General features: G+C 40.5%; 1 protein-coding gene across 2 annotated transcripts; it reads left to right on the top strand.

The window, feature by feature from the left end:
• The first annotated feature begins 7,123 nt into the window (after positions 1–7,123).
• ccnt2b (cyclin T2b) lies at positions 7,124–18,161 on the top strand. 2 transcript variants are annotated; one of them, XM_017694625.2, is made up of 9 exons: positions 7,129–7,344; positions 7,994–8,075; positions 8,247–8,375; positions 9,506–9,566; positions 9,910–9,972; positions 10,264–10,309; positions 15,164–15,327; positions 15,440–15,510; positions 15,593–18,161. In XM_017694625.2, the coding sequence occupies exons 1-9, from the start codon at positions 7,187–7,189 to the stop codon at positions 16,580–16,582; spliced, it is 1,764 nt and encodes a 587-aa protein (XP_017550114.1). In that variant the 5' UTR covers positions 7,129–7,186; the 3' UTR covers positions 16,583–18,161. The 2 variants fall into 2 exon arrangements, 1 of the variants encoding a protein (XP_017550114.1); XR_005129631.1 differs by lacking the exons at positions 15,440–15,510; positions 15,593–18,161 and having other exon boundaries at positions 7,124–7,344; positions 10,264–10,623; positions 15,164–15,299.
• The last annotated feature ends 221 nt before the right edge of the window (positions 18,162–18,382 follow it).

The following is an 18,382-nucleotide window of genomic DNA, read 5'->3' as shown; positions in this document are numbered from 1 at the left end:
GGGTTCAATCCCTGACCAGGGCAAGCACACTATACCAATAAGAGTCCTTGGGCAAGACTCCTAACACCACCATGGCCTACCTGTGTAAAAATGATCAAATTGTAAGTCGCTCTGGATAAGAGCGTCAGTAAAATGCCGTAAATGTTTGGAGTGAAATGTTCAGCTCTAGGGAAGCTTAGTCTTCAGAGTCAGAATTGTTCACAGTGGTAGTGATAGGAACCAGACATCCAAAGAGTTTAATGTCTCCTTCACAGAACGTTATTATATTCGTTCTTACTTCTTTTTTCAAATCCACCTTAAACAGTGCAGCAGTTACGTTCTCAATGTGTGTCTCAATGTGTCTAAATGTTGCAGCAGCACCGCTTAAGGTGGAACGGAAAATTCAGAAAAGAAGCTAACATTGTCCTTTTTAGAGGACGCCATGCAGCAGTATCTTTCACAAAGTGAGCATCAGAGGTGGATATGTTGCTCTGCCATCAGCCCACCTGCTAATACTCTAACATGAATTGTTGAGGGCTGCAGAATTAAGCTAGCTAATGCAACATAACCAAACTGACCTCAACAGTCGACTAACATGACCCGGCTCACTGTGTCAATCACATGTACCAGCGATTTTTGCAGTGTAAGTTTTCAAAAGGAAAGCAGGACATCAGAGATGGCCTAGCTGAATTCGGTTGAAGTATAACAGGGTACCACAGTACACTGTCAGAAAAAAGGTACGACACTGTCACTGGGGCAGTACCCCTCTTGTCACTGTGGTGGTACCCTCAGGGGTGTGTCCCAGTACCTTTAGGCAGGGAACATAACTGTACCAGAATCCACTGAAATGATATTTCCTAAGCTGTACTGACTCCACACACCCCGTCTCGCCTCCAGGACTTTTATTTTATTGTTCTGTTTTAAAACATTTGGTTATGAAAAGGTCCAAATACCTACTTTTCCACTAGGAAAGCTCATGCAAGGTACACCATTGGACCTTAAAACCACTGCTGTACCTTTGACGGGACACTTACATTGTTTATGCCTTGATGAATGAATCATGTACCTGCATGGTACGTTCATTTCTAACAGTGTAGTGAATGTTAGCAGCTCTGATTCACACATGTTTACGTGTACAAGTACAATTACAGCTAAATAATGTTTTAAATCCAATTTTTGCAGCAGATAAAGCACATAAAGCAGATAAAACACATCTGAGGTTCGATACGTAAGTTTGAAAATCACCCTCAATTCATCTCTGCTGCATCCGTAGCTGACAGCTGGCTAACACGGACAATAAGTTCAACCAACTGATTAAAGCAGAAAAATGTGCCACATTTGATGACATATTCTTTATGGGTCGTGTATGAAGACAAAGTAATCACAAGTAATATATCGCTCTGTTTCACTCCTGTTTCTCCTTTTCTAAAGAAGATCAGCTGCCACAGATAAAGCCTTTTCCATTGGGAGTGCTGCCTGGCCTGTCCCTGATGGGATGATCGACAGGTTGGGAAGTCTGTGGAAAAATGCAATCTGGAATCATTTCAAAGCGCTTTGACACAGAATGAAAGAAGTAGTCAATAGATAAGTAAAATATGTAACTGCAAAGAGGAGACATTTACATTTGAATTTTGACATCTGTCTAGCTTGTTGTTCTCTCTGATAATGCAATGCACACACATTAGAGAGTGAAAATGTATATAAGATAAATCACATTTTAAATTATTATTATTTTGATATAGGACGGCACGGTGGCGTGGTGAGTAGTGCTGTCGCCTCACAGCAAGGAGGGCCTGGGTTCAATTCCCCGGCCGGGCAACCAGGGTCCTCTCTGTGTGGAGTTGGCATGTTCTCCCCGTGTCTGCGTGGGTTTCCTCCGGTTTCCTCCCACAGTCCAAAGACAAGCAGTCAGGCCAATTGGACGTGCTAAAATGCCCCTAGGTGTGAGTGACTGTCTGTGTCTGTCTGTCTGCCCTGCAATGGACTGGCGACCTGTCCAGGGTGTATCCTGCCTTCCGCCCGAAGACTGCTGGGATAGGCTCCAGCACCCACGTCCACCCCCCCCTAAGCGGCTTAGAAAATGGATGGATGGATGGATGGATGGATGGATTATTTTGATATAATTCATCCCCTTGTAATTATAAAGTTCTATCTGACATTTAATCAAAACTGGGTTATTCACATGTTCTTATTTCATGTCAAATTCATGACATTATCTGAGGTGTTCTGTGCATTTTTGCACTTTTTATCTAGAAAACAAAAAGGTTCTATCTCAAACTCAAACCTTAACTTAGTTCTGTAAGGTTCTGCCTGCGAGCCAATCAGCACTTTAAATACACACAAGAGGACCAATCAGAATCTGCTTCTCAGTGACTGAAAAACTTTATGAAACATGACAATATGTTGCTGAAACGCTGTCGTCCTGTCGTCTTGCGGTTCTTTAGAAAGTCTTGTTGTCCTAAAAGTTATAAATATTAAGCCTTAAAGGTACTTAAGTATTGTCCATTTGAATTGACTTAATTACAACATAAACATTCATCTCATTTATTCATCCGTCTTCTCTTTTTCTTCTTTCTCCCAAAATAAGACATTTTGGCTCATTAGCGTCAAAATGTCTGATATAAAACAAAACCTCACACTGCCTTTAGACTGAGCCGCTACACTTACTTGCTGGGACAGTTTGCTACAGCAGCTGTTGCTGTCTAACCTAAAGGACTCTTCAACTAATGGTTTCTACATAAACTGACCTCTGCACTGGACTAAATATTTTGCACTGACTTTTGTACTCCGTATGCTTTGTTGTTGTTGTTGTTTTTTTTTTGTTTTTTTTTTTTAACAAGAAGCAATGATTTGTTCTAAAACAAGAAATAAATGTAATAATAAATCAATAAATGTCATAATGTCATAGAAAGTGAGTTCTTAGGATTAAAACTCTGACTTGTTAAAAAAACTTATCAAAATATGGATTTTGATATTGTACATTTAGAATATGTTTAGGGTGTCTGTATGAAAGAGGCATGTTCCATATATCAGCTTTGCTATTAGGAATCCAACATCTTTGATGCTCAGTATCTCAAAACCGCTCAGAACGTAGACAGATCCTTATAATTCCAAGGGGATGAATTATGGCATCATCACGTTAACCATAAATTTGCCATCCTGAAAATACATTTTAATTCAAAGAAAGCTACTAATAAAGCATGTAAATCATTGTGTAATGAAATATCGATACTAGTATACCAAATGGTAAATTACAGTCACAGAATGAAATGTGTTTTTTCCTTTTGAGCTCAACATTGCATGTATTAGTAGGAAATTTTAATGCAAGCGTACCAAAATGTTTTTATTTGAATTTTGAATACGGATATGCTTCCATACTACACCACCTTTTCTTTCCAATACCAGTACTGAAACCTTGAATGTAAGACTCAGTACCGATCTTATATTTCTTTTTTTAAAACTCCTAAGCTTTGAAATGAGCTTTTAAGTTATTTTTAATTGAAGCACTTTACTTAAGATGAACATCTAAAAGTATTGTGCGCAAACTAATCAAACACTCCACTAACCCACAGGAAGAAATAGCATTCCCATTCTACATTCCCAAACCCCAGGGTTCTACATTCCCAGGATTCTATATTCCCAGAGATCTATGTCAAATGAAAGTAACATACTCAGAATACATTTAGAATACATCTTAGAATATATCATGTAATTATGTTGTTAATTTTAATGAAAATTTTGCTTATTGTTTAAATGAAGTCCTGGTAAGTTTGAACTTTTTCTTTGTTCAACCTCCTGAGTCCAACATCAATGTGAAACCTATCAATTACAAACCATTCCAGTACTGAGGACATAATTAGTTTGATTATCCCTCAAAAGAGCTCAGTAAAGCTGAGCCTAATTAGTGGCTCATCACCTTGATTTATCAGTCTACTCAGGCTTTAGCAGGGACTTCAGTGTTTGTCTAAAAGCTGTTAATTGAAGTGCTCTTTAAAGTTTGTCTAACGAGCATTACTGCATGTCATGCGTTGGTTTAACTGTATTCTGTTTGGGCTTACTGCCTTTACTTGGACTATATACAGATACTTTCTTTATTCTGAATACCTATTCCCAATGCTTGTATTCCGCTATATTCTAACCCTGTTAGTAAATATATCAGAGCTTTGAAGGTTTCTCATATTTTTATATTGAGGAAATATGATTGAAGCAACATGGAAACATAGACCCATTTCCCTTAAAAAAACAAGGGGAGCAAAGGACCCTGGGAACATAGGGGTGACCCCATACAGCCACCATGTATCTGACCTATTAGACTGATAGCTAGATTTTTGCTAGCTTCACTTGTCTGTGTTCCTATGTCAGAGAAAGGGGAACGTGGAAAGCGATGATGTGTAGAAATGCAACATTAAAGGACTCAACATTCAAGTACTCTGACCCCTTCTCACAACACCCCTGCTTCTTCGATAAACTTATTCAGAATCACCACCTAAAGTCAACTGAATATTAACTAAACTACATTTTTATTTCAGAAACGAAAACACTAATAATAACATTCTGATCTGCTTTCAGGGGAGGAAGTTTGGAAACAATGAACATCAACAAATTATACCAGATAAGCCATCATGGAAATATCAATTAGACCCTCAACCCACAGATTTTATTTAAATGTGTAAATCAAAGATAACCTGTGAGCTGCAGCCCCCCCCCCCCCTTTTTTTTTTGAAAGTTTTGTTTATTGATTTTAAAGGTTTTACACTCATTCATACTATGACAAAACTGAGCATATTTAAATACTGGTATTATCACTATATATCAAGGATGAATGTAAATAAACAAAAGAGGATCAGTTATATAAACCCATCTTGAAATATAACATGTACTACATATAAACTATGCTCAATCGGCCACTGTAAAAGTGATTAAAAAAAAGAACACAGCATCCAAATCCACAGAAACTTTTGTGGGCCTTTGTGTGGGCCGTGAGTAGCAAAAGTTTAGGAACCCCTGATGCAGAGAAATGACTGTTTTATTCTGGTTTTGTTGATAATCAATCAAGAATTCCACTTCCAGTTACCTCAGATGGAGGCATCGCACTCAGCCGATCTCAATAACAATTTCTGTGCTCACCATACCCTGAGATCAAGACGCGTCCAAAGGAGGCTGAGATCAAAACAAGTCCAAGAACACTAGTTTATGGTCTCGAGTACTACAACACTAGTCAGGCTTTTTTTTGTTTTGGAGATGAATAGAAAACAGCACCTTTTACTTTGTCAGGTATTGTTCAAACGTTACCCAAAATATATCCACATATGCTGCTAATGAGCTGAAATTTGGCTACCAATTGTTGCTAAGTGATGGATCTTGAGTTTGAAGTAAGTTACGCTCTAGACGTGACACAAGATGGACACAGTAACGTAATGTTATGGCCTGTTTCTGCCGTTGGAAAAACCACATAGCCATTTAGTCATTCATAACAATGTTGACTTAGCATTGTAAGTCACAATAGTGACATTGTTAGTCGTTATTATGAGATGCTAAGTCACAATTATGAGATACTAAGTCATAGTGATGACATAATATATCATAATTATGACGTACTCTCATAGGTTTGACTCAGCATCTCATAATTTTGATGTACTATCTCATAATTATGACATAGTATCTCATAGTAATGACTTGCTATATCACAATGACACTTATGTACTTATGACTTAGGATTGTAAGTCACAATAGTGACATTGTTAGTCTTTATTATGAGATGCTATAATATAGTATAATAATATATATATATATATATATATATATATATATATATAATATAGTCATAATTATAATGTACTATCTCTGTGTTGACTCAGAATCTCATATTTATGACTAACTGTTTCACAATCCTGATATAGTATCTCATAATAATGAGGTTCAATCTTATAATTATGACTTATTGTCTTATAATTGAGTTCTCATAATTAACTTAATATCTCATAATCATGACTTACTTTCTCATAATTGAGAACATTTTCTGATTATTATGAGACACTAAGTCACATGAGTCATATGAGATGTCACAATCATGGAAAACATTCTCATTACTATGACTTACTAAATGGCTATACGTATATTATTGCTAGTTGCGCAGATGGGCTTCCGTATAACTAAACTCTTCTCCCTTGAATGACTTTCTACTGCCTTGGCTCGTTTCTCACGGGAGGTGATATTTGTCTGTGGAGTGTACATGACAAAAGAATACCTCATAAATCAGCGCACCTATGCTCCCACTCCATCACCGGTAGTCCAATCAGATTAGGGTTTAGGCCTTTCCACACCTATGAAGTATTCACCCCAAAGCACTTCCCAAAATTCATCAGAAGGTGTTTTTTTTCTAGTCTTCAAAGAAACCTTGCTTTAGAGCCACTGCTCTAGGAGGTAAATAGCCATGCTTATAACATATGTAATAATGGTTAAATTTTTTTTCTTATTAAATATTTTCTTTAATCCCCTTTGAAGGGGAATTCTACCAAATTTTCCAAAATGTGTGTATAATTCAGTGGTTAAGACATAAGCAAAGACCTTCAGAGTGGTTTGATGTGAAATACTTTATCTGCAGAGAGACTTAGAGATTTCTTTACATTTGGTGGTGATAGGAACAGGAGTCCCCGTGTATACAGTGCAAATATAGCCATTTTATTTACTATCAAAACCACCAGTTAATCTTATTGATATGTGCAACGCTGATGATAATAGTCAACCTGAAAAAACTTTTTATCTTTGTTTGCCTTAGAACACCTTTTTATGTATCCCTCTGTCACGAACGGAACAAAATGCACTGGTTAAACTACATTTTAGAATAAAACTAGTAACTGTCTGTAAGGGAGCTCTCAGACGTCTGGTTCCTATCACCACCATTGTGAACAATTCACAGTATGTTTCTCTTGACGAAGCATTTCACGGCAACCCACTAATGAATGATTCTGTTGGGATGTTACTCATTAATGATGCATTTAATGTGAGATTTTGAAACATAGGTGGCGTTCCCCTGTGAGTACGGCACAAATGTCCACATCATTTTATCGCAGCTGTAGCCTAACGCTAAGCGTCCTTCGGTTTGGCCCGGTTTCTCCGAGCCCTAGGCGGCGGTGTGATCAGCTCTCAGCAGCTCCACATCATGTGCTGATAGGAGCGGAAGGAGCCGAGCAGCGTCGGGACGAACATGGCGGTGGTGCACCGGAGCTCCACGAAATGGCTTTTCAACCGAGAGCAAATAGAAAACTCGCCGTCCCGTCGCTGTGGAATCGAGCCAGACCGGGAACTGTCTTACCGACAGCAAGCTGCGAATCTAATCCAAGACATGGGCCAGCGACTCAACGTGTATCCACCTGAAACGACCGTAAAGGGCGAGGTGTTGATGGACGGTGTTAGCCCGCCGGTTAACGTTAGCTTAGCTTAGCTTGCTGAGCTAGACTCATGGCCCTGGCGGCCGCATAATTATCCGAATAAAGTCACTGGTTCGACGGGCAAAGTCTTCTGATATAAACTAAGGCGACACTACAGAGTTAAATACATGAGTATCGCCACACGGCGTTATATTTAAACGTGTTAAATGTGCGAGAAGTGACGGGTTTGATACAAAGGGAGAAGGAAGCGGTTTAGCTAACGCTAGCGCGAGCCAAGGACTTGCTAACGTTAACCTAGCTCAGCTAAGCTAGCTCAGCTACCGCGGGGAGTAGAGCTAGTCGCATTATTATTAGCCTGTTAGCGTTTACCTGCCATTCCTGTGTTTATGTGCTGTCGGATATACTCATGGTAGTTCACTGGCGTGTGTGAAGCTTCACATTTGCGAGATAAGCTGTTGCAGCGCCGTGGAAGTGTTGGCGTTAGCAAGCGGCGTTTTTCCAGTCTCTGTTAACGCCTCGTGTTTTGTGCTAGCTAAAAGTGTGGCTAACGTTGGCTTGGTCTCAGAAGTAAGCCAATCTCACGACTTTAGTTGCTTTCTGTTTTCCTTAGCGTCTCCTCACAGCTCACAGCTTACGATTAACACCGCAATCGTCTACATGCACAGGTTTTATATGCTGAATTCCTTCACGAAGTTCCATCGAAATGTAAGTGTCGTTTGTCGTCTCTTCGTGTCTGTTTAGAGCTAAACCACAGCCCTTATTATTTAAGAGGTGCCGTTTTTGTGTAAACGTTTAAAGCCGTGAGAACACACGCTGAACTACATTGACTCTGGGTGCAGATTGTGTTGGCTGAACACGTTGTTTCTCTTCTCGTAGATCATCTCTCCTACCACTCTATTTTTGGCTGCTAAAGTAGAAGAGCAACCCAGGAAACTTGAACATGTCATTAAAGTGACACACGCCTGTCTTAACCCACAAGAACCTCCACTGGATACCAATAGCAATGTGAGTATTACAGGGGAGGCCTGGTGTGTAATGTGCTTTTTCTTTTTTTTTTTGGTTTGGAGCACAGAGCTGAGTCACTGGCTGGTCTCATGGCAAATGACTCTGCAAAAAGCAGTCAGCTGTGCAGCCAGTCTGCTGGCCTGAGCTGTAGAGAGTTATTGATTTTGTCACAGGAGAATCTGCTCGTTCATTGCACAGAAATGGCAGTGATGTGTATCAAAGAGCAAGTCCAATTTCTCAGGTTAATTGGTCACTGATTTATGTAAAATTTAGTTGAACTTGTTTGTTTGCTATTGTAGACGGGCAGAATATATATGGGCATTTGTCTTGGGGGTTGGCAGTGTGGCACCTCATGATACCTCAGAAAATGTCATGATGTTTCTTGAGCATTGCAATACTAAAGCCCTATTTGAGTTGCATTAGTTTGGCCTGGGGAGGTGCTGTAGTTTGAGTGAGCTTCCTCCAGCGATAGTAGTTCTGTTTGAATCTACATCACAGTAATATAATGAAAAGTACCTCATTTTTACGGCAATCTGAGGAGAAGGCTAACAGCTAAATGGAGCTTGATTTGACCCAGTTACTTAATCCTCAAGCTCAAGACTACCGAAATCAGCAACAGTTCAGTTTATACTACCCTCTGATAACATACCATCACTTCAAGTCACCCCATGCTGTATGAGATGTAAAGTCTCCTCCCTCATCCAGTGTCATCTTTTGGCATGTTGCTATTGTTTGAAAGTGTGATGCTTCTTGCCTAATGCTGAGGTAAATGTTTATGCAAGGATATTTTGATCCAGTGCATGTGGGGAATTTACACAGATCCTTTATTGCGAACAAATCAGCCAGTCAGTCACGCACTAATTACGTTATTAGACCCCCTTTGCTAAAACTAATTCATCTTGAACGAGGCTCAAGTTGAAACGGAGAGAAAAGAGCTTTGAGTACAGTGATTTTTGCTTTTAGCTATTCACATACTGCATGGCATTAAACTCTTTGTACTGTAACTCACATGTTGCTCAAAAAAGCGTGGTACCTATAAATGTAGTCAAATTGTCCACCCCTAATTTGCTGTACATAAGTCGTGGAGACAGTCATGGTGCGCAAGGTAACAATTGTCTGTTGGACTACAGGCATACCTCCAACAAGCCCAAGAGCTGGTGCTGCTAGAAACTATAGTGCTGCAGACACTTGGTAAGTCCAGAGAACTCTGCATGCATGCAAAGATTTGGCTGACTGATAGCATTTTGACATTTATTTAAACCATATTTGATACATACTTAACATAATTTGAACTTTTGCTGTTATACAGTTTAATATAATCAGTCAGTATAATTGTTATGGTACTGATTTTTACCTGAGGAGGTTATAGCTGGAAATACAACTGTGCTTGATCTTCAGCATAATCTGTAGTATATGCATTAGCCTGTTCGGTTTATAGTTTCATCCTTTTGTGCAGGTAATGCTATATGTCCTGGTGGGTTCTAAGCATGTCTGTTTTCTCTGTAACCTTAACTAATGATGTATTTCATTTCAGGGTTTGAGATTACTATAGAGCATCCACACACAGATGTTGTGAGATGTTCCCAACTAGTGCGAGGTAGATGCTTCCACCTTTGCTCTAAACATTTCATTTCACTCTCCCTATATCACTGTCTTTCAGTGGCATTGTCTAGCTCTGTTTCTGCTAAAACTGCAAATGTGCTTCATTTTACTGAATATTAAATTACTATGACATAAATCATCAAATGAATAATTTTAATGCAGCATATTAGTTTTTCTTTGTGCAGATTGGACATGAAACAAATGGCCAGAATCCAGGCTGAATTGTTACCACCTTGTTAGCATGTCCTGATGGCTTTCTCTCCCTCCCTCTTCTCTGTCTACACAGCAAGCAAGGACTTGGCCCAGACGTCCTATTTCATGGCTACCAACAGGTTGTTACCCTGACCGTATTTATTGCACTGCCATGGCACCCTATAGCTTCCTGTTCTGCAGGGTTCTCCTTCTCGTGTCCAACGCCCTCTTGCGCCAGGGTGTGGGGTCGCCCCTTTCGGGGCACCCTGCTGCCCGGTGCAGTGCGGTGTATTGTACGAGGGCCCAGTGTTGGCGCGGAAGGTTGAATGCACAGTGTGAAGTGTAGCGGTGCTCCTGAATATTGCTTGGTTGAGAGTGCATAGGTCTAATGACTCAATTGGTAGCCTGAATATCAGCTAAAGGTTGCAAGGGTGTAAACTTAGAGACTATGACGGTAAGTACATAAACATGCAGTTCTTTTTTTATTTTATTTTTATTTTTTTGTTCTTTTTTTCTAAGTTATTTATTGGTATGATTTACTCAAAATTAAGTTTTACTGACTAAGGATGCTAATGTTAAATGAAAATAATGCCCTAAAATTAAGCTTAAACTATGTATGGAGTTGCCAGTTCATTAAGTACATCCAGTGATCTTAAAATAAATTCCAACAAGTTATAGGTCTTGTTATTTTTGGTGAGTAGTATCAGGCAAATCAACGTTTCTAGTGTTGAAATGGGGAGAAATCGAGAGATCTTAATGACTGCACGTGTTAAGATAGAAGCAGCATTGACATCTCGTCCGAGTTGACGTCTCAGAAACGGCTGTCCTCCTCAGATTTTCAAACACGTTTGTTTAAAGGGTTTACCAATAGCTGTGTGAAAAGAAATGGATGATCCCTTTGGATGAAAACGGGAGCCGAAGGAGTATGGCAAGAATCATGTAAGTAGATGGATGGGCCCCAACCAAGAAAATCACATCCAAAGTCAAACACTGGTGTGAAGATTGTCCTCTCAGAATCCACCACTTATCAGATTTTGTACCAACTGGGTTGTAACAGCTGAAGACCACATCACTTGTCAACAAAGAACAAAAAGCCGTCACACTTGCACTGTTGTCCACAGTGCAAGTGTGACTGTGTGTGTTTTCCTGACCCTTGATGCCCATTATACTTCTGGACATCGTAGCTGACTAGGGTCCTCTCTTTGTGGATAGTTTATCCACACTTCAACATTATAAATGCATCGTATCACAAAGTAATAGTTGTCACCAAATGGTTCTAGGAAAGAGGCTTTCATTGCTTTGATGTGCAGTTTCTGAATATGATCACTGTTCTTCTGGATAAGATGGAAAGAGCTATTCAAAGTTCGCAGCACCTGTGCAACAGTGTTTCTACGTAGTTCATGGTCTTGGGAACATTCCTGACAACACATGATGCCCTATAGAATTTATAACCATGCAGATTCAGGCTGTTCCTTCAAGCCAAAGGAAGCACATAGTACTGGAGAGGTGTATCTAATAAACTGGCAACACTGTTTATATATATATATATATATATATATATATATATATATATATATATATATATATATATATATATATATATATATATATATATAATGCGTATGGTTAAAAATAATGTGGTAGTGGGGAAAATGTATTACACAATTTTCGTGAATCTAGAAATACACTAACGCTAATAATATGCCAACAAACTAACAGTTGTGCATGCTGCTTTTGTCCTGGAGTCAACTTTTTTTTTCCCCCGTCTATCTCATGAAAGTGAACATTTTTTTTATAGCAGTCCCTCGTTGGATCTGTTTAAGAATGCACAGATAGGAAAACTACAGAATATGGTTGGCCCGAACAGCAGTTTACAGGCCTAAAACACCTGATGTTTTGATGTTTCTGAATGAATACTCTGAGAATGAATACTTTTCACAAGTGTTTTCAAATGTCTCTCTGTCGGAACAGATATGCTTGTTTTAGCAGTTTTCAGTTCAGTTCTGCACCCCCCCCCCTCACGTGTGTGTGTGTGTGTGTGTGTGAGAAGCATATACTCTGTAGAGATCCAGTCAAATCACACACTTCTACTTTCTATAGAAATAAGAGTTCCAATCTGTGTTCAATATAATTTACTAAAATTTGATCTTGAAATAGTTGGAAGCGTGGCTTCTGCACCGTACTAACAGTATGTGGAAGATACAGTAAAAATGTTTGATTTAGTGTGTTTGTGCTAACAAGTCTTTAACATGCTGTAAATTGGTTTGCGTAGAAAAGAGAGGGAAAAGAACTAATGCCCCCCCCCCCCCCCCCTCACAAAGTGGTTACGTGATGGAGGCAGTGGGGATTGAATGCGTGGTGGTACTCGGATCACTACACATACATATTTGTGATATATCTCCTTGGTATACAAGTCTCTTACAGCAAACTTGGCACTGAGAATTTTTCTTATTGTCCAGTATTTTAATTTGAATTTTCTTTCCCACTTCTCTGCTGAGATGAAACGATGTGGATGCTTGGCTTGAATTTATGATGGATTCAACTAAACCCGCTATAATTTATTTATTTTCAGATTTTTCTTTATATACACTATAACTGGTTCTATGTAAAGGCCTTTACTCATGGAAAAAAAATTAAGGTGCAGTTGTTGAGCTTTCAGATAGTAAGTAGAAACTTTCAGAACGAGTACTCCAGTATGTAAATTAGGCGGGACAGCCCTTCAGCAGATGCAGATGATCAGTATTTCAGTGTGTACTGCTTGTGGTTTATACACCTATCAGCCACTTCATTACATCTACTTGTATCTATACTCGTTGTCCATTTTATGAGCTCCACATACCGTATAGGTGCACCTTGTAATTATAGAGTTATAGACTGTAGTCCATCTCTGCATAATTTGTTAGGCCATTTTTACCAGTGTTTAGAACCCCACAAGACCACCACACAGCATTTATTATTTGGGTGATGGTGGTACAAGTATGTGTTGCGCTGGTACTAGTGGATCACACAACAGTGCTGCTGGAGTGTTTAAATACTGTGTCTGCTCACTGTCCACTCTGTTAGACACATTTACTCTGTTAATCTACGCTGTAGATTAAAAGTCAGAGATAATGGCTCATCACAGTTTATGCTGGTCATCCTCTAGTTTTTCATCAGTGGTCAGAAGGTGCTGCCCACAGGATGCTGTTGGTTGGATATTTTTGGTTGGTGGACTGTTCTCAGTCCAGCAGTGACATAGATGTATTTATAAACTTCTGCTTGTCAGACCCTCTCGTACCAGCACAACACGCACTAAAGACCAATTTATGGTTCACTTGGGAGTGAGACATACATGGATGAAGTTGATGAAAGATGAACTGGAGGGAGGCGTACGGCATGCCAACACTGGACTCTTGAGCAGTGGAAACGCATTCGGTGGAGTGTTGAATTGTACTTCTCTATCTGGCTGTCCATTGGACAAGTATGGCTTTGCAAATTCCAATAGAGTTATACCTGCTTCACTGCATTGTGCCAAGTGTAAAGTTTGGTGGAGGAGGGATAATGATATGGGCTTGTTTTACAGGGGTTGGCATAGAACTCTTCTTTCCAGGTGAAAGGAAATTTCAGTGCTTCAGCAGACCAAGACATTTTGGGCAATTGTATGCTTCCAACTTTTTGGGAACAGTTTGGGGAAGAACCTCTTCTGTTCCAGCATTACTGAGCCCCAGTGCACAAAGCAAGGTCCATAAAGACAAGGTTGGGTTAGTTTGGTGTGGAAGAACCTGACTGGCTCGCGCAGAGACCTGACCTCAACCCCATTGAACACCTTTGGGATGAACTAGGAGATTGTGAAAATCTTGTACAAAATTTTTCCCAGAAGAGCAGGGGCTGTTATAGCTGCAAAGGAGGACCAACTCCATATTAATGGCTATGGATTTGGAATCGGATTTCATAAAAGCTTCTGTGGGTGTTATGGAGGTGTCCCAAAACATTTGTCCATGTAGTGTAAGTTGTAACAGTGAGAGCAAAGTTGACTGTCTGAGAGCACAAATTTGGTGACAAATAGAATTGGTGTGAAGAGTGATGCAGACATGTATAAATGCTCACAACAGAGTAGGCAGAGAAATGGACGGACTACAGTCTAACAGTAAAACTATATGATGCAACCTATATGGTAAGTAGAGCTGATTAAATGGACAATGAGTGTAGAAACAAAGTGTATTTAATAAAGTGACCAGTGTATATTGCCTAACCTACAATATGGGACCTGGAATTTAAGGAACATAAATACATAGAGAAATGTGCTGGTCGCTCTCTGAGGCACCTCACTGGTCCTTTAGAAAAAAAGAAATCACAACTGCAGTTTGCATACCATCATGATATAACTAAATATCTTTGGGCATCTTGGATCTTTGGACATCATTTAAAATGATGACTAATGGTCAACAGTGAGATTGCATCACTGAATTTACTGTGCAGTTGAGACTGCTCAGTGTTTGTTTGCAAAGTAATTTAATTTTTCTGGTCTGATTACTGTTCACAAAATTGACTACCAAAAGGTATTTCTGTATACTTGAGTGTTTAGAGGCTGAATGTATATAATTCATTTGGGTGCAAGAACCACCTTCCCAGACAGCTACTGCAGCGATTTTATCTACAACCTGCTGTGGTCACCTCTATTAGTCTGGTGTCAGATAAATTTTGACTTCACCAGTATCACAGATGTTGTTTAGAGCAGCAGTCTTCAAATTGGTACTTGGGGACCCCCAGACAATCCACAGCCCAACTTGCACACAGGGATGGAGCAAAAATGTGGACTATATTGGGTCCCTGAAGACCTTCAGAACCATTGGTTTAGAAGAATGCAAAGCATCATTTGAAATTAATTAGTTTCACATTGTGATTATTAAATTGGCTTATTTTAACTTGCGTTGCTTTTAATAGAGAACTGCCTATGCTAAATTATTCTTCCCTCTGTCTTTCTCTATCTGTGTCTTTCTTTGTATCTTTTGCAGTCTGCACCTGACCACATTCTGTCTGCAGTACAAGCCCACGGTGGTGGCATGTGTGTGTATCCACCTGGCCTGCAAGTGGTCCAACTGGGAGATCCCCATCTCTTCTGATGGAAAACACTGGTGGGAGTATCTGGACCCTACAGTCACCCTGCAGCTACTGGACCGTCAGTCTTCTCTGCTGTGTTTTCCCAGATATTTGTCTCTCACAATAAACTTGTGTAGTTTTATCCCAGCAGGCTTGGCGCTCTCTAAACAGTCTTTCCATTTCTTTTTCAGAATTAACACATGAGTTTTTACAGATTTTGGAGAAAACACCCAGCAGGTTGAAAAGAATCAGAAATTGGCGGGTAAATGATCATCTAATGGGGGGGGGGGGTAGGTAGGTAGGTTGACAAGTCTGTAGTTTGTAATGCCTTTTTTGTGTTTTAGGCCACACAAGCTGCAAAGAGGTCAAAAACAGATAGCCAGCCAGTGGATGCATCTTTCCAGGCTCCTGCTATGAGCCAGGACAGCCTAGTAGTGGAAAACAAGACTGACATCTTGGGGGGTATGTACTCGGAACCCTCCACCTCATTCCAGTTGGATGGCCCTCTCTCCCTTAATGGCTTGTCGAACTTGACCTCCTCCTATGGCTTCGTGGGCCAGAGCAGCCAGCAGCCTGACGCATACCTGAGCCTACAAGGGGCAGCCATTGGCAAGCACAGCCAGTGCCCAGCTCCAGTGGCCACCAATAAACTCTCTCTGGAGAAGTACCGCGAGAAGCACGCTGCCGAGCTCCTGCAGCGCCGGAGACACACCGAGGAGGGCGAATTGCACCGCAAACACTCACACCTGCTGCCTGAGCCTGCAGCTTCATCTTCATCGGCAACATTGTTGTCATCTTCGTCCTCATCATCACGGGCCAAATACAGCCAGCCTGGGCAAGAACGGGCCGCAAAGAGTGGCTCGTTGAAGCGCCGCCACCCTTCGACCTCCTCTACCTCCGTGGAGAATGGTAGCGCGAGTCAGGAGGAGCTTAAGATGAAGATTAAAGTGTCGGAGAGTGGTGGAGGTAGCAGCAGTAAGAGCAGACACAGCCCTCGGTCCAGCCGAGAGAAACACAGAGATCACTCGTCCCACCGAGCGCCCAAACATGACACCTTGCACTCGCACGGTCACACACATACGCATGCTCATGCTCACACGCATAGCGGCCACCACAAAGCCCACCGCTCCTCCAAGACCCATTCTGCCCCTGCCCCCTTGCCTGTGAGCCAAGCCCTGGGCCACGCCCAGTTAGGAAAGATTGACAGGAGGCAAGGGGAGGGGCAGACCACAGAAGGAGGAGCCTCGCTGTGCCTGAATGGGCAGCACATGGACTACACGGACACGTTCAACATGCTCGACTCCCTGCTGAATGCACACAACATGAACTATTAACTCAAACACAGGAAACGAAACACAAAAGATTGTTTTATGTGAAAAAAAAATTGCAAAAAAAAAGATTTTTTAAAAAACTATTTTATGTTAGGATTAAGCAGTCCGTTACATTTCTTATTCACCCCTTAATTTAACCATGCTATGTTGCTCTACTCGGAAAAAAAGGAAAAATGTGGAAAATGTAGATGTATGTAAGCAGTATATTCACAGTTTTAAAGCTTCCTATGAGATGAACAGCCTGTGAAATTCATGTGTACTGTAATTCTGTTTCCATTCTGGCTGTAGCAGCAGCAGAACGGCAGATTACAAGAATAGAGACAAATCGTCAATGAAATGGTTCTGTAAGTGTTTGTACTGTATACTTGATTCTTTTCAAATCAAAGGGATGAATTTTGGAAAGACTTTGCCGACTGTTTAGGTATCAGGTGCAGATAACTTCGCTCCTTTTATTTCCCTTCTGTTTAAAAGTTATATCTATGTCAGAATATAATTCTCATAATGCTCAGGTTTGGAGATGCTTAAATGTGTAACATTACATCTATAAACATATCTACGTGGGAATGTAGAACGTTGGCGATTCTGGCTGTAGAAACTCCTGAACCTAGCGTCCTCTTTCACAAATCCTCAAAAGCAAAGAAAGTGAAGAACCCCCTAGTTAAACACCCTACAGCTGACATCTCCTGCCTTTACCGCTGTAGTGATGAAGTGATGGCCATTGTTTTAGTTAATGGCGTCTCCCTTCAGTCTAGCATACGGTTCCTTGGGCCTTGGGGTCTTGTTTTAAGATTTTTTTTATTTTTTATTTTACCTTCTCCCTGCCCTCCTACCTCATAGCCCTTTAAATGTGGAAGCGAGCAAACTTTGGGTGGGATGATCAGGAGAGGACCATGGGTATTGTAGTTTTACAGATTTTAGGTCCTCGTGGGTGGTGAGCATATTTGAGTGCTTCTTTTGGAAACCACCGTTTTTCTCTGTGGATTTTAAGTGACCTGGTATAGTCAGGCATTAGACTGAAAGTCACTGTCGGTTAGATGTAATTTGTGTGCATTTGTCCAAGATCAGTGGCCCAGAAGCTGGTCCTCAGCCTCCATCCAAGATTGCACCATATTGCCTACACATATCCAGTCTGAGTGCTTCCTCGTGGTCATGGTGAAGGGCTGTTGTGCCCCATTTTTTCTTCAGATGGTGATTGCATAAACTGGCCTCAGATCAGCTTTCACTTACAGTAGCTTTGAGCTCATGACAGAAGTCGCCAGTTAATACTGATGCAGGACCAGCTGACTGTACTGAAATCTGTCCAAAAAAAACAAAAACTGTCCTCACATCAGGTTAAAAGGTGGAACTTTCTCTAGCACCCCCAAGGGACCAGTAGCTCAACGCCAAAGGCAGTGCCTCAGTGTAACACTGAGCAATGCTTCGGGAGAAGGTTTTTCTTCGCTGTGAAGTTTCTTTTGTTTTTTTTTTTTTTTTTTTTTTTTTCTCTCCCCTTCAAAGCCACAGTTCTTTGTAATAGCCTTGAATTTGAGTCAAAAGTGATGGAGATGTTGGACAATTACCTAATAAACACCATGGAAAACAATATGGAGTCTTTTTATGTGTTAAACACTGATCTGTTCTGAAATCTTTCACACATTCGGATTTTATGCTATGCTTTTTTTTAACTGGAAATTGTCTAAAGATCTTTGCTTATCTGGGTCATTAAGTAGCAGTTGAAAGTCAGGGTGACAACTTGCAAAATCATGAAGGCACTTCGATGCTTATGAGGGGCTTCATCTTTTTGATCTCGGTTAAGCCAGTGTG

This window comes from Pygocentrus nattereri, chromosome 25 (genome assembly GCF_015220715.1).
Source record: "Pygocentrus nattereri isolate fPygNat1 chromosome 25, fPygNat1.pri, whole genome shotgun sequence".
Lineage (NCBI taxonomy): Eukaryota > Metazoa > Chordata > Actinopteri > Characiformes > Serrasalmidae > Pygocentrus > Pygocentrus nattereri.
Note: the sequence above shows the minus strand (reverse complement) of the source record. Positions and strands in the feature narration are given on the sequence as shown.